Source organism: Pan troglodytes, chromosome 13 (assembly GCF_028858775.2).
Source record: "Pan troglodytes isolate AG18354 chromosome 13, NHGRI_mPanTro3-v2.0_pri, whole genome shotgun sequence".
Taxonomy (NCBI): domain Eukaryota; kingdom Metazoa; phylum Chordata; class Mammalia; order Primates; family Hominidae; genus Pan; species Pan troglodytes.
The window spans coordinates 136,671,665-136,690,113 of record NC_072411.2 but is presented as its reverse complement, the minus strand read 5'-3'; the positions used below and the strand labels follow the sequence as shown (position 1 = coordinate 136,690,113).

Below are 18,449 nucleotides of genomic sequence, written 5' to 3'. Positions count from 1 at the left end.
TTGAGGAAGGAGGATAGCAGCTCTAGAGAAAAACGATGCTCTCCATCAGTTTGCCCCTGGAAGCTCAGCCGTACATCTCAGTCATGCTTGAAGGCTACCTTTATGGATCTCATGCTGCTGAACATGAAATCACTTATTTATGGATATCTGACATTCGCTGGTGTGTTGATTCGCTCTCTGGACACTTGTACTTATTTTAATTCTTTCTAGAATGCAGTACAAAGTTTAGAGCTTCTTACATCTGCATATGGTTGCAGGAATTTTTTCTTTTTGTGCATGCATTCATTAAGTATATTTTTTTGTTGTTATTATGAAAATAATACTTTTATGCATGGAGAACACAAATTAAACAGTACAAAAAGATTTACAGTAAAACATGAGGCTGCTTTCTATTCCTCCTCAGTTCCATCGTCCAGATAATCAATACCAGTAGTTGTTTGTGTACCTTTTTGGGAAATTATCATGGATGTCATATATCTATCTAACACACACGCATTTTTTTTTTTAAATAGAGATGGAAGCATTTGTGTATCATGCTTTTTTTGCTTAACAATATCTGGGTCTTCTTAACCATATCAACACACAAAATTTATCTCATTCTTTTTAATAGTTGTGAAGTTTTTGATTGCGTGGAAGTATCTCAGATTACTTCATAATATAGCTAGCGATGGGCATGTCAGTTCCTGGCTTGCATGAACAACTTTCTAGGGAAGCGTCCTGCTGGCACCAACTCTGTGTCCCTACAGCGACATGTGAATTTAAGCCTGTTTTTTTTAATGTGATGGTTAATACTGAGTATCAGCTTGATTGGATTGAAGGATGCAAAGTATTAATCCTGGGTGTTTCTGTGAGAGTGTTGCCAAAGGAGATTAACATTTGAGTCAGTGGGCTGGGAAAGGCAGACCTATCCCCTTAATCTGGGTGAGCACCATCTAATCAGCTGCCATCGAGCTGATAAAGCAGGCAGAAAAATGTGAAAAGACTGGGCTGGCCTACCCTCCCACCGTCTCAGCCTAAATCTTTCTCCCATGCTGGATGTATCCTGCCCTTGAACATCAGACTCCAAGTTTTTCAGTTTTGGGACTTGGACTGGCTCTCCTTGCTCCTCAGCTTGCAGGCGGCCTATTGTGGGATCTTGTGATCATGTGAGTTAATACTTAGTAAAGTCCTCTCCCTCTCTCTCTCTATATATATATATGTCTATATATACACACACACATATGTCTATATATCGATATCTCTATATATGTGTGTGTGTATATATATATGTGTGTGTGTGTGTGTGTGTATATATATATATATATATATATATATATATATATATCCCTGTAGAGAACCCTGACTAATACATTGCATCATCATTCTGTCCAGAATCCAGACCCAATTTTTATATTTGGCCTTTTTTTGGCAAGGAAAAAACTGGGATTGTTTTTATTTTAACTATTTTCCCCACCTAGCGCTAGATAAAATCATAACAAAGACATGGTCCATGAACAGTAGGCTGGAAATTAAGAAATACTAGATCAATAAGCCAGAATTCAAGACAGGTAAGCTTCTTCTGTGACAAAAATCAAATGTATTCTCATTTCTTTGCTTTTGTTTTTCTTTATTTTTTTCTTTTCGGTCTAAGCCATTATAGGCTGGAAAACTGCTGGCTTTGCTTTCTGGAGTTGTCATGTTTTCGTTTGCCTTTTTTCTCCCGTCTAAGCCAGTCCAACAAAATGGGACAAACTAGGGCTGCATGGCCAGCAGCTATAGCTACAGTCACAGGCAATGGGAAGGCTGGTTCCAAATGGCTAGCCAGATGTCAGGGTGCCTGCCTAGGATGGAGCAGAAGCCCTGTCTTCTGGATGGTGAGTGCTCAGTGCACGGCTGAAGTTCCCAGGGGCTGGCTCCCTAGGGATGTACCTGGAGCTTCTATCTGCAGGGTAATTGCAGAGCCCAGCTGCTCTTGGGAGCAGGTCTGTCTGGGCTCAGGGTCTGGGCAAGGCTGGGCTGCAGGATGAAGATATTCATAACTACAGCAGGAAAGGTCTAGCAGCTTCTTACTTTCTCAATAAGGCTTGTAGTTTCTCTCTGGAGTCCTTCACCTTGGTGTGGCATGGATATATTCTAGCTCTGCTAGACTCCCCATGACCACATTCACTAACAATATGGCCCTCCCTTTGCCTCCTTTGCTTAGGATTCTGGAGATGCCTAAGTGCATTCTAAGGTATGGCTCTGTGAAAAAGAATAATTAATTACTGGAGGAAACACAAAACATTAATGAATGCAGTCACCTTTAAGGAGAGGAGTTATGGTGGGGGCAAGGGTGTGGGGGTGAGGGAGGGTGGTGTTCCTTATGAATGTTATACCATGTGAATGTTTTACCTAATTAAAAAATACTAAAAAGTTACCAACTCAGTCATTTCTTAGTTCTCTTAAATGTCAGTTTCTCTGGAGAGAAAAATTTGCTCTGCAGTATGCAAATAAAGGGCTAGATACTCCACAAAAATTGTGATACCTTTGACCAGAATAAAAATATCAAAAATAAGTAAAAGTGGGATGATGAGAAGGAGGAGGAAATAAACTCTCCGCTTTTATTTTTTGTTGTCTGAAGTGTCCTTTCATCCTATCTTGGCACCTTTTTATTTGGGTCTCTTCTCTCCTTAGGGTTTTCTCGTTGTAGCCTAGAGGTCACGTCTTCATGTTCCATATTGGATGCCAAAGAGTTTAGTGGAATTTCCTTCTGGGTTATATGAGAGGTTGAGTGTTGGGTTTATCACTTCCCTATGTGGACCAGGTGGTATTACTTTACCAAGCTGGGCAAACACTGATGGACACCCTCCCCCATCTGTTTCTAGAAGTCTGCAGTAAATGCTAGATTGAAGCAAGCAGCTTAGGCTGAGGATATAAACCAGCTGTGCCTTCTCTACTCCTGAACATAAGGTGGCCAATCCCACAGAGCTTACCCGCCCCTGACAGGCAGAGAAGGGGACACTAAGCCTGCCCTTAGAAGCACATCCCTTCATTGAGCACTCATCAAAATGGTACCAATGAAGTATTAAGCTTGGGCCAATCAGATTGTAAGTAAGCTTGGGCCAACCCTCCTCCCTGGTACCCAGGCAGACTGGATAGAGGCCCTTGCTAGTGAACTTGGTGAAGTTTGCTCTTTTCCACATGCAAAAATGGAAGTAAATACTGCATTTATTGAGGACGTAAAGGCAACTGTCATGAAGAAAAAACAATAAATGTGGCTTAAAAGTGCTCACAATTTTAATTCCAAGAGCCATTTCCAAAGTAGAATCATCTGGACATTGGTTGACTGGGTGCAGAGGGTAAGCAGAGGGAGGGGAAAGACAATGAGTTTGTCTATCATCTTGTGCTGGTTGATGTGTTTGCTGGATAATCTCTTTCTGTCTGTTTATTGATCTATCATCTATGTATATCATCTATCATTTATCTATCAATCTGTCGTCTATCAATCATCTATCTATCTATGTGTCATCTATCTATTTATCATCTATCATCTACCTATCTACAGAGTGATAGAGAAAGAGAGCATGCTCTGAGTCCAATAGTCCATGTTGTTCTCTTCTGGCTTTTGACAGTGACAGAGATTGAGAAATCATGAGAGCTCGATGGAATTAGATACTGAGAGAAAGAAAACATCACAGACCCAACACTGAGGACCAACACAGTCTGTGGCTGATGACTAAATAATGAGAAGACTCACACAAAAAGTAGTATTCGTGATCAGGGAGACAGAGAGAGCACAGCTTTGTAAGACGCACGTTTGGAGGCCCTGGTGGGTGGTGTGACTGTAACCCATGAGCATCTCCATCCCAAACAGCCATCCGCACAGATCAGCCCTTTGGATTTTTCCATAGGTCGTCAATGACCTTAGGAGAGCAGCTGCAGGAGACTGGGAGAGGCAGAAGCAAGAGAGTAAAAGGGATTTTCTGTGATTGATGGAGCAAAGCATCAGGTTACATAAGCACTGTGTGACTCATAAGGAAGAAATGATCATCTCAAGTGGCTATTACTCCAACAGAAGCAGCAACGGGCCAAGAAGCTCTGTTCAGATGCTGTGCTGTATCCACACAGAGGATGGTTCTACAAAAGCCAACTGTTGTATTAAAGGGAAGAGTCATCCTGAATGACCACACATTAGAGAGGTGGGCACTGGCAACACACCCCATCCTCCCTGCTGCACTGCAGAAAGCCAATAGGGCTTGATAGGGGCACAAAAGCATGATTGTTTTCATCTCTCTGGGGTCCAGCCAAGTAAGCTTAATTAAATGAAAAGAATAGCATTTCAGTTCACCTGCAGAGGCGGGAGAAGAGGAATGAAAGTAATCCAAGTTTCCATCAAATACTTCTTGGTTCATGGTGCAGCTCTCTAATCACCTGATATTTACTGTTAACTTGTTTTTTTTTTCCTTCACTGTAGCTATTAGAGTAGACATTTAATTACTGTGATTGAATTATTAAAGGATTCAGAAATACCTTTTGCATACTAAGCCTTTTCTTCCCCCTGAACTGGAAGCTGGCACTAAGAACTTTTCTGTCACTTTGGTATGCCTGAGTGCTGACTTCCAAAGCTTGGAGTCTTAACGTCCTTGACAAAGGTTCATTTAATATATGCCATGTAAATATTAGGGAGAGATGTAAAATAGTGTTATATAAGAATTATATTTGAAAATATTACTGATAGGAAAGATAATGGCTTCTATTTATTATTATTATTTTTTGAGATGGAGTTTCGCTTTTGTTGCCCAGGCTGGAGTGCAGTGGCGCGATCTTGGCTCACTGCAACCTCTGTCTCCCAGGTTCAAGCCATTCTCCTGCCTCAGCCTCAAGAATAGCTAGGATGACAGATGCCTGTCACCATACTCGGCTAATTTTTATATTTTTAGTAGAGATGGGGTTTCACCATGTTGGTCAGGCTGGTCTCAAACTCCTGACCTCAGATGACCCTCCCACCTTAGCCTCCCAAAGTGCTGAGATTACAGATGTGAGCCACCATGCCCAGCCCAGATAATGGCTTCTAAAGTTTTATATCTATCTCAGGAATGTAATAGAGATCGACAATTATTAAGGAAGACTTGAAGCGGGGGAGCCTTTTAGCTTTTTATTTAAATTTTTTTTCTTGGAGAAAACAGCAACAACAACAACCATACAAAACACTAGCAGTGGTGATCATTGGGAAAATAAAAACCGGAATTGTTTCAGCCCTGTTGCTTAGCAAAATAAAAAATAAGGCACCCTGATTTTTTTTTCCTTAGAATTATAAACTGGAATGGCCAATAGAGTAGTGGATCTTTTTTATTTTCAGGCTTTGGACCACTTGAATGAAGCAGGAGCTTGCAGGCATCACAGATTTTCATTTATCTCCCCCCAGATCTACCGTCCCATCCACAAAACTTCCCTTGGCACCAGTGTCTTAGTGGCTTCCACTGTTAGGTAGCCTGAGCCGGCGTTTCTCCTGGAGTTGAGGGGGTTGCACTGCAGTGATGGTGAGTGGTTTGTCTAGCACGACCTGGGGCTTCTGGAAGTATTGGTTTGGTTCTTCCTTAAGGAACCTCTCCTGACAGATAAAAGGCTTCAATCCTGGACCACCTGGCTTCAGGAGCTTCAGGCCTTGTCACTTTGTCTGCCAACTGGCCTCCTTCATTCTTGACTCCCAGCCCCATTCTCCATTTACAGCTGCTCATGCCTGCCTGCGAATTAGATGCAAAAATCAGTTTTCTTCCCTTCTCTGGTATCAGCTGGGTTTCCTGGATGCTCTTTTCTGATCTCTTCCACCAATTGTGATTCTTTGAACAGTTCTCCTGGTAAAGCAACTTCCTGCTCTGCCAGGTTCCTGGCTCCCCTCTCCCAGCAGATAACCCACAGGTCTCACAGACAAGACCCACACTGGCATCAATGGCTCCGAGCTCTGAGCCCCAAGCAAAGCACCCATGGGCCCCTGGCACTTTCTTGGTTTAACCAGTAGGGCTCTATTCCTGCATCTCCATAGAGAGAAGAAAAGTAGGGGGTCACTTATCCATCATTCATTCCATAACTATGGACTGAACATTTGCTAAGCACTAGGCCAATGTGCCTCTGTAGAGCCCTTCATCTATTATCCGAGAAGCTCAGCAGAGGGCACTCCTGTATTATAACAGTTAAGCACCAGGGCAGTGAACCTGAACCCAGAGTTCCACAGCAGGTCTGCAGTGAGAACATGCAAATAACCCCACACATACACGCGCGCGTGTGTGTGTGTGTACACGTGTGCCCATGTTCTGGTCTTTATTTACTCATCATATTCAAGAATAAATGGGATGCTCCCTTTTGCATTTTAGGTTATTAGCCTTACTCAAGCAAAGATAATAATGCCATGATATATTGCTCTAGTCATCGGATTCACTCAAAAGTCATTTTAATTGGTGGCACATTTTATTTCAAAGCCCTTAAAGGGGAAAAAAAGAGAATATTTTAGGATGCAATTTCAAAATTACTGCCAAGTTATTGCCTTCTGTTTGCTTGAAATAATTGAGTTCTTATCTGGATGCAGTCATCTTGATGAAGAATAGAAAGGAGAGGACCTGAAATGTCACTGCTGCTGGAAGAGGAATTCATCTCAGGCAGGACACAAGTACATGCTATTCTTTGAAAAAATGTCTCCTTCTGATTAATTAAAATGAAGTAAGTGCCACAGTGCAGCCAATATTTTCCACTCAGTGGAATTTAGCCATGATGTATGTCCATGAAGAAATAGGCTCAAAGTAGGCCTTACATGTCCGATATGAGTGGTAAACATTACTTTCCTTTTCATAATTCCAGTGTTTTTCAATAAAAACCCACATTTGAAGGAAAGTTACCAGTCGACTTAACCAAATGATATTTTTATGTGTTAGAAGTTAAATTATCAACTGTAAAATTAACTTATCACCTGGTGAGTGAAATTAGCAGGTAGAGTGGTTGCTATTCAATTATGGTGAGTTGCTGTTTAATGGCTGTGTTCTGGAAGGGTCTATTCATGTCTATTAATCTGTTTTTTTCTACTGGACAGCAGACAGCCCTTTATTGCTAAACCCCATCACGGTGGTGCAAAATGTGGAGGCTGCAGTCAAAACCACTGAGGCTCTTGGTAATAATTAGCATAGCACCAAAAAGATACATCGGATACTTTACTAAAACATCTCCTTCCTACCACCTTAAAACTCAAAGCAAGTCTTGACTAGGGGAAAAGGAAGTAACACAAAGGTAATCTGTGGAAGCCGGATGGAGAGGCTTCCAGTCTGACCTGTCTCTTTCCAAATGTCCAGGTCCCAGGCTACTAAACCAAAGGCTCATCTTGGGTTGGGGCTCAGCCTCGGCCCTGTCTGTGGCAGACAAGAAAGAGAAACAAGAAACAGTCTCATGAGAAGCTGGCTATCTGTGGGGCAGGCATTAAAGAGAGTCAAGAAAATCACTCCAAAAACACAAAATCCTGTCTCCCCAGGGTTCCCAATAACGGAAACATCATCATTATGAATTATGCCAACATACGTTGTTTCTGTTGCCTCACTAGAGTTGCTCTTTTGGTGACAGATCCTGGATTCTTCTTGGAGAACCACCCTTCCTGATTTCAACCCCTAGGCCACATCCACTGGTGTGTTCCCTCCTCCTGGACAGCAGTCCTTGATCCAGGGTGCGTGCTCCAGGCTTTGGTTAGAGTTATTGGGAAAGAGTTGTACCTTTTCCTTTCCAGGATCTAAACCAAGGATGTGAGTCCAAGGCTGCCAGAAAGAAAAAGAATCAACACAGGGGAACACGGAGGAGGACTGGAGAGACACCTGCTCTAAAGACTCCTTTTGAGCTCCTGGGTCTAGCCATGCCTGAAGAGGACCTTTATCCTTAACTTTTCAGTGATGTCAGTGAATACATTTCCATTTTTATTTAAAATGAAGTAAGTGGCACAGTGCAGCCAATATCTTCTGTTGAACTCTATCCTTCGCGTGGCTCACTTTATTCCTCATTGAAGGAAACAGCGTGTGGGAAGAGTGGGGTGTGAGGAAGAGGGCAGGCAGGTGCCCAGTTTTGTGCATACAGACCCTTGGTCCTGGGGCAGGCAGTGGGCCTCTAGGTTCTGCCTTAGCCGTCACGTCACGGGCGCCTAGGCCTTGTTACCTCACTGGACAGCATTGGGCGGAATGATAGGCAGGGTCCTTTCCAGCCTGATACTTCGTTTCCAGCCCCAAATCCACTCAGTAGAGTGGATGGTCGCTCCGGCTGCCGCCTTGGGAATTCCAAGGATAGGGGTGGTGGTGGCTTGTCCTTCCTTCTACAGGTGAGGTCTTCTCACATGCTTTGGTACCAACGATATCATATATCTTTTCGTGGTTTGTGAACGGAAGGTGATAAAGTATTTCTCTAAAATTCTAGCTTTTATTCATAAATTCTTAGCATTTTCATTTTCTTCCCCCTTGACTCCGTTTCCATCGTTTCTGTCTCATAAGCTAGAGCTGGGAAGATGCGGTCGCCCATGCTGCGGCCTGCTGTCTCCTGCGGAGCAGCTCTCCCCAGATCTGTGTGTTTGCCATAATATACTCTCACTTTTCTCCGCACCCAGAGAGGATACACATTTGTTACATGTTTACAAACCAGAATAAAACCATTGAACTGAGGTGACAGGAGGTGGAACCCGTGGAATATCAGTGTTTGTAACCCACTGTGCCACCAGCTCCAAGCTGTAGACACATTTTCTTTCAGCCCCCGGGGCTGGTGTTGCCATTTCTGCGGAGTCGTTCACCTGCGGGCAGGTGGTTCTCAGTTCCCAAAGTCGGGGGGGCAAGGGGTGCTCTCCCGAAATGCTGACGCTTCCCCTGGGATGTCAGCAGAGTCGATGCGGACGAAATGAGGCAGCCCAGGCGTGTCTGGGAGGGTGAGCTGTCCGAGTTACTCGGGGCAGGTAGGTCTTCTAATCCCCCATCGCGGCCTAGGTCCGACCCTGCCCCAACCGCCGCCACCGGGCAAGAAAGGCTGGGCCTCCAGGGTGCCCTGGGCACAGGCCTGGGCTCCGGAGGGCGGCGCTGGCCGGGTGCAGCCCCCTGGAACCCAGGCAGGAGGCGAGCCTGGGCGTCACTGGGGGCCGGGGCCGGCGACAGCCGCGGCGCGAGGGTGGGAGGGGACGCGCCCGGCTGGATCCAGAGCGCAGGCTGGCAGCTCACCGAGGCCAGCCCCGTCCCGTCCCTTCTGGGGTTTGGAGGCCCCAGCCTCGCCGCCCTCACTCCCCAGAGCGGCGCTCTCCCAGTCACCCTGGGGGCCGCCCTGCCCCGCCTCGCGCCCACAGAGCTGGGACCCCGGGACCCACGCCCTCAGGCAGGCTGCGTCGCCCACGCCTGCGGCCCGGCGGGGCAGGGCGCGGGCTAGGACCCGGGCGGGGGTTCCGGGAGCCGAGAGCTATTTTTGCAAACGCGTCAGCCGCTGGGGAGGAAGAGCCGGCTCCGCGCCCATTGTGTCTGCGCGGCGCGGCGCGGCGCGGGAGGGGCCGGGGGGCGGCGGGGACGCAGCGAAGCGCGCGAAAACCGCGGGCTGGGCGGGGAGGACCGCGCCTGACCCCCGGCGGCGGGCGGGGCGGGGCCCGGGGCGGGGCAGGGGGCGGGTCCGGGGAGGGGCGCGAGGGGGCGGGTCCGGGAGCCCTCCGGCCGCTGCAGGCTGGCGGCTGCTGCGGCGGCGCGGGGACTGCGGGGACTGTGAGGCGGCCGAGCGGACAGCGACTCCCGGGGAAGCCCGCGCCCCGGGAGCGGGAGCAGGAGCAGGAGCAGCGCCGTCCCAGGCCAGAAGCCAGCGCCGGGCGCCGGGAGAGGGGAGAGCCCGGGCAGCTGCCGGAGCGCGGGGGCGCGGCCCGAGGAAACCACAGAGCGAGCCCAGGCCTGGGGAGGGCGCCGGGCGCGAGCCTCCTGCGCCGAACATCTGAGGCGGCTTCGCGGGAGACAAAGCCGGGCGTAGACGCGATGCCCGCCGATCGCGAGCCCGGCCGGCGAGGGCGCGGGGACTGCGGCGTCTGAGCGCGCCAAGCCGTGCGCCCGCGGGGACGCCGAGCCCCGGGGCCGGTGCGGGCGGCGGCGGGCGGGGCCCAGGTGCGCCCGGCCGCGTCGGGCCCGTGACTGCTCGGGGGGCGGCGCCCTCCCGCCGCAGCCGCAGCGGCCGGCGCCGCAGCCAGGAGCCATGGGCAACATCTCCTCTAACATCTCGGCCTTCCAGTCCCTGCATATCGTCATGTTGGGCTTGGACTCGGCCGGCAAGACCACGGTGCTCTACCGGCTCAAGTTCAACGAGTTCGTGAACACGGTGCCCACCATCGGCTTCAACACCGAGAAGATCAAGCTGAGCAACGGCACGGCCAAGGGCATCAGCTGCCACTTCTGGGACGTGGGCGGCCAGGAGAAGCTGCGGCCGCTGTGGAAGTCCTACAGCCGCTGCACGGACGGCATCATCTACGTGGTGGACTCGGTGGACGTGGACCGGCTGGAGGAGGCCAAGACGGAGCTGCACAAGGTGACCAAGTTCGCCGAGAACCAGGGCACGCCGCTGCTGGTCATCGCCAACAAGCAGGACCTGCCCAAGTCGCTGCCGGTGGCCGAGATCGAGAAGCAGCTGGCGCTGCACGAGCTTATCCCGGCCACCACCTATCACGTCCAGCCGGCGTGCGCCATCATCGGCGAGGGCCTCACCGAGGGCATGGACAAGCTCTATGAGATGATCCTGAAACGCAGGAAGTCCCTCAAGCAGAAGAAGAAGCGGTAATGCGCCCGGAGCGACCGGGGAGCGAGCGAGTGCGTCAAGAAAGAATGGATGGGTGGATGGATGGATGGATGGATGGATGGATGGATGGATGAGCGAGAACCCGCGCCCGCGAACAAAGAGCGAACCAAAGCGATGCTTCGAATTTTTAAAACGGAATCTCTGCACCCAAATGCAGGACTGGTGACTTAAGGAGCTGCGAAGTCTGATTTACCGGCCTGCTCTCGACCTGCCCCCCACCCCCAGCTCAGGGGACCTTTTGTCTGAACGCCAGAGCTACTGACCAGGTCGGGGGGCCGCGGTGGGGAGTGGAAGAGCCGGTCCTGCTGTCCGCCCTCCCAGCCCCAGGTGGAAGGCTCAGTTGTCGGAAAGACAAAAGCGATTTCTTCCCACTCCTGCAGGGCCAGAAGTTCAGGCTGCCCCGCCCCCACTGGGGGATCGCACCTGTGAATTACCTGAGGTATGCATTTCCCAGAACCGTGGGCGTACCCACCTTGGGGGGCATGTTGGTTCTGGGGGGACCACGTCTCCTTGCATTCAGGGGCTGTGAAGCTGAGTAATTTTCGGTCACAGGGCAGGCCCCTGTTGAAATTTCATTTGTCCTGCTCTGGACCCAAAGGTGGTGGTGGTTTGGGTCATCAGAGGACTGCCTGGGACGGCTCAGCGGGCACGGAGCGCTGTGCTGGCCTGGCTGGGGATGGCCGCGGAGGTGCCCTTTTCCTGGTGCTTTGTGGTGGCTGCAGAAGACCAGTTTTGTTGAGAACTGCTTTTCAGCCTGGAATCAGACATCTTCCAGATGGTTTGGACCCTGTCCATGTGTAGGTCATTATCACACAAAGAGACCAATAAAAATAAAAAATAAAAAAAAAGACGAACTATTGGAGGTGGTGGCCAATGATGCATTTACTGTTTGCAGGATAGTTAAAGGTGTTTAAAGGGTAAGGCTTCTGGTGTAAATGCTGGATGGGGTGTGTGTGTGTGTGGTTATAGGGACCTCCCTCTGTACTGTGTAATCGGCATTAATACCTAGACTCATATGTATGGAATTTTAAATTCTCTTAGCCTACTGATTGGTTTGGATGAGCACACCAGCTGCAGGTGTGTGCTGAATTGCAAGATGGTATTTTTTTTTTTTTTTAACCAAGGGATGTCTCTTGTAATACTAACCGCGTGATAATGGGTTTTCAGACATGTTGGAAAAAAAAAAAAAAACTTTTACAAATGAATACTTACCTTAGAAATATTCACCTTAGGAAAAAAGACTTTGCTCTGCCCTTTTATATTCCTTTATGCTGCAAGTGGCGACATGTTCAGATTTCTAATTTGGTTCATTGTGGCCTATCTGGTTTAAGTATTTCATTAAAAATGTCTCGTTAGAGTATTTGATGTCATGCACCAAAAAAATAAAACCCCACCTTGTTGCAAAAGCTGACCTCGTTGCATGGAATTAAAAGAGAAGGAAAAACACAAGGATGAAGTCTTTCCGAATTCATTCTTGTAGGAACTGGCCTTCGGAGCCAGCCAGCACTTTGGGCAAATGCAAACAACAATGAGTGCTTGAGATAAAAGAAAGTGTGACGTCATGGTCACTGGTACTCAGGCACTTCACAGTTTACTTGAAAGAGGCTTTGGAAAATAGATAAAGTGAAAGAAGAATAAATACATATTTTTAATAATGTAATTTTAAAAATCCTTTATAATCAGGACTGAGTCTTGGTTTGCAGAAGCTGTCATTTACCCTGAAACACAGTATCAAAAGGGGAAACTTAAAACATACTGTTTGATTTTTTTATTTCCTCTTACAATCCATGTTTTCAGGTAGAATTATGACTTTCCCCCCATTGTTACACATTTCTTTACAAAGGAGGCCTGTAGAAATTGGACACGATCATGCTTGAGCATGTGAGTTAGTCAAATTATGAGTCCCTGCCTATTGTCCATTACACACCGAATGTTAATTTAAGAACCAGAGGCAGAAGTTCTGGCTTCCTGCTTGAAACCCAATTCTTATATGAAATTTTTTAAAAGCAGAAACCTAGCAGCCCATCTGCTTTTTCTCTTTTGTCGGTGTATTTGGTACCCCTCCAATGCTGGTCTTTTTGTAGAAACTCAGTAGAGAAAGTCTAGCTAAGCAGTGTTGAAAAGCCTGCAAGATTTCAGTTTACATATCGACAGCATATCCACTGATTTCTAAATGGGCTGGTCCCATCATCTGAAGATTCTGTATAGAATTATTAAAAAAAAAAATCCATCTTTCTTTATTTTCTTCACATGCGACAATTTCTTAAGCACTTTGACATTTTGGTAGTTCCACACTATTGAGAGAATAATATATTTATTTTGTGACATTGCAGATGCCAAATACTGTAACCTTCTCGTGATAACAATACTTAGGTTCGAGATCACTGTTCAAACCCTGTCATGCTTTAAAACTGATGCAAGATGATTTTGTTTTTTGCATAATCAATACTTAAGGGTGCAATCAACTGTTAGTAATTGTGCAGTAAAGTAAAGCCCTGTGGTGTATCAACTACTAGTTAAGAGTCTCAGTTGATTTCTGTAATGTTTGACCTAATAATAGCCCGTTTCGTCTCTGACCCAACAGAGGAAGCACAGATCAAATCACCTTGGAGTGGTCACCAGGGGGACAGGGAGCTCCCCACCAATGTATCAATGGGTGATTTATGATGCCTTCTGCCCTTTGGCGAGTGAATGGGTTTCCCATAGGGGAAGCTGGCCTCCCTCCGTGAGCTTTGGAAATGTTTTCTAATAGACACAGGGAGGCCAGTTCTGTTTCGGAGCAATTATCTTCCCAAATTCTCTGTTCTGGTGTTGGAACTGTGTGCCCTGGTTTCTGTTTTCCTTTCTACTGCTGTAATTCTCTGTCTCATCATCCTTCTCTTTTGTTTCCATAGCCTTTTATAATGCATATATGATGCTGTGAACAGAAATAAATTATTTATACAATCAAATGACTGGGGAGATTTTCTGTGGAATTTTTTGTTTTGTTTTTTTTGACATTGCTGGTATTCATTCTCTAGGCCTCTGCTGAGTGGGGGGATGGATCACAAGATGGTGTCTGGAGTTCTAGTCGGTATATCAGTCATCTCAATTTTTGGTGTCAGGGTCTAGCTCTGCCGTGAATGGTGGATCTGGGTGCTAAAATGCAGGAGTCTGTATGCATTTGAGGCTCATTCATTTGCGCCTGTCCTTCATCTGGGTGCCTTCCACTGCGTCATTTCAAATCCTTTAGGAAAATGGCCTCAATGTCTAGCCCTTCCTCAGCACTCTCATTTACTAAAAAGGTCATGAATTGATAATTACCTCAAAAAGGTAATTATATAAAATTGGAAATAGCTTTGTACTAATATAAGAACGCTGGAAGTTACAAAGCTACTCAGTATCTTGGCTTTGTCTCTCTGCTCAGTACCTGGGCTGAGTCCATGATTTTTGAGTCCAAGGCTTGAGCTCTCTTAAATAGCAGGTGTAGTTAGACCCTCACACTCTGTAGACTCTGCAGAGAAAAGGTCCACTTTCTAGAGAAAAATGCGATTGGGCCAGAACCAATAGAACCTTGAATGGGTGCAATGGGTAGCATATGGAGGCACGTGGCAGCTGTTAAGCGACAGGCTTAATTGTTACTAAGTGATGGTTAAGACCCTAGTGGGGTATGGGGTCTCTTAAGCATGGAGCCCAAAAGAGCCAGTTCCAAAATCTGGCTCAAGTGCCTAGGGCCCTGTGATTTTGCTCAAGTCCTTTCCCTCTAAGCCTCAGTTTCTCATATGTAAAATGGGATCATAATGGTACCTCAAAGCATTGTTGGGAGGATGAAGCAGGATAATACAGGTGAAGCGCTTATCCCCATGCCTGGCACACAGTAAGTGCTCAATCGCTTTCAATTTGTTGTTATTGGCTGCCAACATGTGGAACGTGTGATAACCTCACCCGCCTGCAGGTCTTTAAGTCAGGTCCTTGCAGTCTCCCTTTTAGCCACACTTCTTGGTATCCTCATCCCACTAAAACCTAGGCTGCTGACTCTGGGCTTGGGCCAGAATGGAGTGAAAACAAGCACCTGGAGACCGTCTGATCAACCCAGGTGGTCTTCTCCTCCAAAGGTGTAAGAGGCTGAATTAGGTGTCAAACTTAGGTTGCCAGACTCTTGAATCCATTACTATTCATACATCCCATATCACTAGGCTGTGATCCCCTCAAAGCAGGGAGGAGATCTTCTTTAATTGCTGGTGCCTAGCATAGTACTGAGCATATAGCAGGTGCTCAGTAAATATTGGCTGAATGACTTAATTCCTGTCAATTAGTTTTGGTCATAAACTTTAGGAATTAAATAAAATTACTATCTCCTATTAAATATTTAAATGAAAATAGACAAAATATTGTTATTCTTCCAGATCAGTATTGTGAGATGAATCATTGCTCCAACCAAGCATGTTGAAACTTACACATTGGTGAACACATTTGTGGGTTTAGAGGTTTTTCTTTAAAAATGAGCCTGGCTTGACTTTAATCATTTACATTGCTGCAGGAACTAATTATTGGGACATAGATTACATCAAAAGGGCACGGATGCTGTTTCTGAAACCTAAAAAGCGGCTGAAAAACCACTTAGGAACTATTGTGGCTCCCCAGGAGTAAAAATGTTGAGAATCAGAAGAAGCAAAGACCAAAACCCTTGCTTTATAGGGCAACCTTAATTTAACCTTGATTCAACAAATACATTCTTGGGGAGCCAAGTGACATCTGATACTTAGACAACATCAATCATTTTATGTTTTCTAGAAAATTAACTGCAAGTGGCCCCATCTCTCTGACCACTAGTAACCGAGGAGGTTGGTGTTAATCCTAAGCCACTGTCCTATTTCCCACAATCTGAACTTTTCCTTCAAGGTTTCGATTCTTCGTTTGTAAGTTTTTTTCGGTAGACCAGGGATGCCTGGCCTTACTGTTTTGTGCCTTTATGCTCGTCTCCAGAGCTTGGGTTCTTGGAACGATCCTGTTACCAGCGTTAACCGTTAGACTGTTTTGATGTCACAATCATGTCGTAGCAAGGAATGACAAAATTATGTGAAGATTAAAGGTTTGACATGAAAAAAGTAAGAAGAGAACAAATGCAGTACTTGATAGTCCTTGATTTAGCAGCTCTCTGGCTGCCCAGCTGAATAACCTCTCTTCTGCTTTGTGTCCTGTTGTAGGTCTGATGCCCACAGCTTGGCATTTGCCTGCCAGAAAGAAATCCGCCATCTCAGTTGATATGCAGGCATTTCTCTTCTCTCCTCATTCGGCTGTCTCGTACATGTTCACTTATCCTTAAAACAGCCCTCTCCTTCTGGCTCTCCCTGGCTCAGCTGAAACTCGTTTAAAATAGAATTTGCACAAGACATTGGAGGATTTTATACATTTGTTTTGCACCAGTTCTGAACTTAAGCGTGGGGCTGCGTCAGTTTCAGAGAGGAACTTGCAATGTGAGGGTTTCTGAGAAAGTAGCCTGTTGTTTCTTCCCCAAGATTAGAAGTGAGAATGAAAGATCAGTGTTACTTACTCCACCTAAATTTTCAGAATATGCCGTGGCTTTCTTTGAATGGTACCACCTTACACACAACTCTGGGCGTGAACTGCTCCTAATGCAGGATGTAACTGTGACTGCATTCTGCATGGAGCATGGCAGCATGGTGTGAAAGAAGTAACCAAAACAAGCAATTTTTAAAGTTGTTTTTATAGCAAGCCTTTTAGAAGACAAGCATCTCGTTTGCATTTGTTAATTAAAATTACTGTAACATAGTAACATTAGGCACAGCCCGGTTTATAGTCCCTGTTAGTCCTAGACAATCATGGTAATAGCCACTGCAGCCTTTACTGAGTGCTTAGTATATGCTAGATACCATGCTAAGTGCTTCACGTGCTTGATAATTTTTCCTCCCAAAGGCCCCAAGAGATCAACTAATTTTATTTGCACTTACAGATGAGGAAACCGAGGTTCAGAAGAGATTAGCTCATGTTCTGCGAGGGTGGAACTAGTTTAAGCCCCAGATCCCTTCAACCCAAGGACTGGGCTCTTGGAGGCTCAACTAACCTGCTGCCCTTTGATCAGGAAGGTTCTGCAGTTTAAAAAATATTGGGCTCTGGGCCAGGCGCGATGGCTCACGCCTGTAATCCCAGCACTTTGGGAGGCCAAGGCAGGTGGATCACCTGAGGTCCGGAGTTTGAGACCAGCCTGGCCAACATGGTGAAACCCTGTCTCTACTAAAAATACAAAAAATTGGCCAGGCATTGTGGTAGTCACCTGTAATCCTAGCTACTTGGGAGGCTGAAGCATGAGAATCTCTTGAACCTGGGAGACGGAATTTGCAGTGAGCTAAGATTGCACCATTGAACTCCAGCCTAGGCGACAGAGCTAGATTCCATCTAAAAAAATAAATAATAATAAATCTGGGGCTCTGGATCTAGGAAGACGAGGATGGACGGTTTGTGTTGCCAGCCTGCATCACCACCCTCATGCTGATGACAGAAAGGGTGAACTTCCCCTCCCTCTTCCCCCACTGCCAGGGCTCTGCCGACATCCCAGCACTGCACCTTGCTTTCTCTCCTTAGCACCTCCCAGTGTCTAGAAGACAACCCCTCTTGCTTCAGATTCTGTCCCTGAACAATTTTGTTTTCAGTTTTCCTTTCAGGAGTGTTTGTGTCGGGGACGATGGCTACCCCACAGAGGATGGACAGGGAGGAGTGTCAGGTGTCACTGGGTCTGCATTTGGGGATGTGATCTTGAATGAGTCACCTGTCTAACCCCACTCAACCTCAGACCACTCAACTACAGGATGAGGCTGAGAATCCCCATCCTGCCTACCTCTCAGTTTTGTTTTAAAGGTAAAATGAAACACTAGACAGAAAAGCACCATGCAAGCTGCAAGGCAAGTCACACACACGGCAAGGATGCATATGATGCTTCGGCTGTGACCCCTTCTCCCCGCTGATGGCAGGATGCCCCCTCCTGCGTGTAGGGGAATTCTGCTGGTCTGTTTTTCACCGACAGGCCAAACAGCCCTGGTGCTCGCTCCCTCTTCATTTTCACTGATAAGACTTCCAGCTCATGGAGAGTAAACCAAAGGGACTTTCTAAGGGAAAACATCTTTCCTTGCGAGATTCTGGGCGTTGAATCTTTAGTGGAAGTTTCCAGTAAGTGGCTGTGGGGGAAACAAGCCTCCTCTATCTGTGGTTTGCAGAATTCTCATTCTTCTAATGGCTACTCCTGGGTGTTTCCATTTCCTTAAACGCTAACTCACTGTGCAGTTAATTTCAACTGCCTATGCCTCATAACAACTAAAAAAACTACAATTGTAACATTTAAAAGGCATCATGGTAAGTAATGATCATTGCAACAGTTTATTTCATAAATATGTGTTTGAATCCATTATTACATGAATGAAAATTTGCATTGCTATGTAATTTGAAGTGTGCTGGGATGCTGTATTTATCGTATAAAAAAGCTTCCAAAAACAGAATGGACAAACAATAGTGACACCCACAATATTGGGGAGACTGTGATATAGGCAAAGGCGCTTGTCCTCAGAGGGCTGATATTCTAGTAGGTGAGTCAGGCCTAAATGATCAAGTGAGGTGCTTGACTCCAGTGCAAAGCATCCATCATTTTACCAAAGAGAAAGTCACAAATTTAACCAAACCCA

General features: G+C 46.5%; 1 protein-coding gene across 1 annotated transcript; it reads left to right on the top strand.

Annotated features, from left to right (window-relative positions):
- Positions 1–10,179: 10,179 nt before the first annotated feature.
- Positions 10,180–13,730, top strand: ARL4C (ADP ribosylation factor like GTPase 4C). Its single transcript, XM_001151934.7, has one exon. The coding sequence runs from the start codon at positions 10,180–10,182 to the stop codon at positions 10,756–10,758; it is 579 nt and encodes a 192-aa protein (XP_001151934.1). The 3' UTR covers positions 10,759–13,730.
- The last annotated feature ends 4,719 nt before the right edge of the window (positions 13,731–18,449 follow it).